Source organism: Amblyomma mixtum, chromosome 3 (assembly GCF_055824585.1).
Source record: "Amblyomma mixtum isolate Tamu chromosome 3, ASM5582458v1, whole genome shotgun sequence".
NCBI classification, from domain to species: domain Eukaryota; kingdom Metazoa; phylum Arthropoda; class Arachnida; order Ixodida; family Ixodidae; genus Amblyomma; species Amblyomma mixtum.
In genome coordinates, this window is record NC_143014.1 from 409565871 (window position 1) to 409568552 (window position 2682).

General features: G+C 55.4%; 1 protein-coding gene across 1 annotated transcript; it reads right to left on the minus strand.

Moving 5' to 3' along the window:
• Window positions 1–672: 672 nt before the first annotated feature.
• On the minus strand, window positions 673–2469 carry LOC149357592 (uncharacterized). The gene has a single exon (XM_089577948.1). The coding sequence runs from the start codon at window positions 2467–2469 to the stop codon at window positions 673–675; it is 1797 nt and encodes a 598-aa protein (XP_089434074.1).
• Window positions 2470–2682: the final 213 nt, after the last annotated feature.

The following is a 2682-nucleotide window of genomic DNA, read 5'->3' on the forward strand; positions in this document are numbered from 1 at the left end:
TGTAGTGATCGCTGCCCAGCTCTTGGCCCGTGTTTCTCCATTTCGCTTCTCTTGATCCTCCTTCAGTTTTGATGAAGGTAAGGTCCGGAGTTGTGTCTCTCGGAACAGATGTGCCGATCCTGGTGGGAAAGGCCGGATCCGTGATTAGGTTCAGTCCGACGTCGGTGGCGTCTTGCATCAGCTCTCTCCCCTTGACCGTCGTTCTGTGGTAGCCCCAGTCTTGGCTCGGTGCGTTAAAGTCTCCGCACACTACGAGCGTATTGCTTCCCGCGACTGAAGCTGCCTTGTGGAACAGTGCCTTGAATTTCTGTTGTCCGTGGGACGGGTTGCTGTAGACGTTCACCAGGAAAGTGCTCTCCCTCCTCTTCTTTCCCGTGATTACTTCCACCGTGCAGTGTTCGATGGCGCTTCTGCCGATCATTTCGTGTTCCACGAAGGTGATCCCTCTCCTAACGAAGGTGCAGACCCCTCTGCCCTTGCCCTTGGACGTGTCCCTTTTGCTCGGCGGGCTGTCGTGCGACCGGTAGCCCGGTAGTTTCGGCGTCTCTTCGCTGTGTGTTTCTTGAATCATTATGACGTCTGGTTTCCTCGTTAGTTGCTGCAAGTGTTGCTGCAGCACTGCTCTCTTGCCGGTAAAGCCGTTGCAGTTCCAGTGCCAGACCAAGAGGTCTCTCACTGGGGGTGTGGATGCTGCTGTACTTGCTGTCCCGTCCATGATTGCTGCAGTTTGGCGGTGATCTGTGCTTCCATACATTGTATTTGTGCCTGTATCTGCGTCTGCAGCTGTGCTTGCATTTGCACCATCATGTTCTGGATCGTGCTCTGTATATTCGTTGTCATCTGCTGAACCGTTTGCGCGAGCGCAGTAAGTCGTTCGTTGGTTTCCTTGCTGGTCGCCTCCAGACGGTCGAGTCTGACGTCCTGTTTTTCGATTCTCTCCATTGTCTTTCGTTCCTTGGCGACCTCTATGGCTCTCCTCTTGGGAGCCGGTCCCGCCGTTTTCGTGGCTCTCGGGTCCACCTCGACCTCTAGTTCGTCCTCGGTTATCTCTTCTTGTTCCCTCTCTTGTGCGGGCTTCGGCAAGAGCAGCTGCTGTTGCTGCATCGCAATTAATGTCGTTAGCTTCGCGTTGATTTCCTTGATGGTTGCGTCCTGCTCGGCGATTCTCTGCTTTAGCTTCTCGTTCTCGTCTCTTAGGGCTTTTATTACCATTCCATTCTCTTCTTGGAACTTCTTCGTGGCGTTTTGCGCCGGTGGTTGTCTTTTCTCTGTCATGTTAGCCTTGACTGCTTCGGCCCAGGTGACTCTTTCCTCCGACTGCGACGGTCTGTGGCGGCTGGCGCTCCTGCCTCCCTTGCTGTTGTCCCTCTTGCGGCTGCTGTCGCGCTGCCTCGAATCCCCGCGGGGTCTCTCAGCAGACGGCGCTCGCAGCGGCGGAAAGCTTTTCGGATCCAGTTGTTGCTGCATGGCTTCCATCTTGCGTTCCCATTGCCGTTTTCTGACCACATACGGCATCTTGTACTTGCTTTTGCATTCCCTCTCGCCTGTTGGATGCTGTCCCCCGCAGAGCTTGCACTTGGGCTTGCATTCGCGTTTGTGATCCTCGCTGGGGTTCACGATTTCGCAGCCGAAGCATACTTTGGCATTGGGATTCGGACATACGTCTCTTCTATGGCCGATCCTGCCGCATTGCCTGCACACGTCAAAGTGATTGCGGTAAAGCCCGCACCTGACTAATACCGAGCCATACTTGACGTAGTTCGGTACTTTTTGTCCAGCGAAGAGTACTATCACTGTGGTTGTATTGCCGATTCTGCGCGCCTCCACCGCTAGGGGGTTGCATGGGTTCACGATGTTTTCGGTTATCTCTTCCGGGGTGTCGTGTACGGCTATGCCTCGGATGACTCCCTTGACCGTGCCGTCCGGCGCCGTTCGGTAGGCGCTGACTTCGTATGCCTTGTCTCCTACGTTTAGGGTTTTGACCTTAGAGTACAGCGTGGCACGCCTCTCGTCCGGGGTGCTGACCACGATGATGTTTTGCTGCGCGTTCGTGCAGATGGTGTCTGCTTTGGCTTCTTCCTTCGTCATTCGAACCGCCGTCATGACGGCCGACATAATTATTGAAACCTCAGTTCTCGCTACGTTGAGACCTCCCCGTGGTCTCATGACTATCTTGGTGTCTTCCTTCGGCATGTCTATCGGCATCATCGCCGCTTTCGTTACCGAGGCTGCAACTCTCTTAGGAAAACTGGCCCTAGTCTTGGGTCTAGACTGGCGAGTAGTGGCGGCGGACTCACCGTTTTCCTTGCCGGCCATGATCTGCTTGATGCGCTTGCCGGAGGCCGACCAGCCTTCGGCTTCTTCCGGTGTAATGTCCTCTCCGGGAACTTCAATGGACGTACGCCCGCCGAGACTGCCGATGCTCGGCGCTGACGTTATGTTGGCTCCCATCGACGTGGCCACTTCCATTCTCGGACGCCATCTTGATCGTACTCGTCGTCGGGGTAGGCCTAGCGGCCGGGCCCGTCGCCACCGGTGGCCGTACTTGTGATAGGCCGAAGCTAGGCCTAGCACCGCACCAGAGAAAACTCCTCGTAAATCGGGAGAATCACGTACCACTTGGTCAAAACTGGTACCGGTCGATGCCCCGCACCTTCGCACACACTTTGATACCAAATATAT

Excerpts from the sequence above, each read along its gene's own strand:
- LOC149357592 (XM_089577948.1), bottom strand. The coding sequence starts at position 2,469 with ATGGAAGTGGCCACGTCGATGGGAGCCAACATAACGTCAGCGCCGAGC.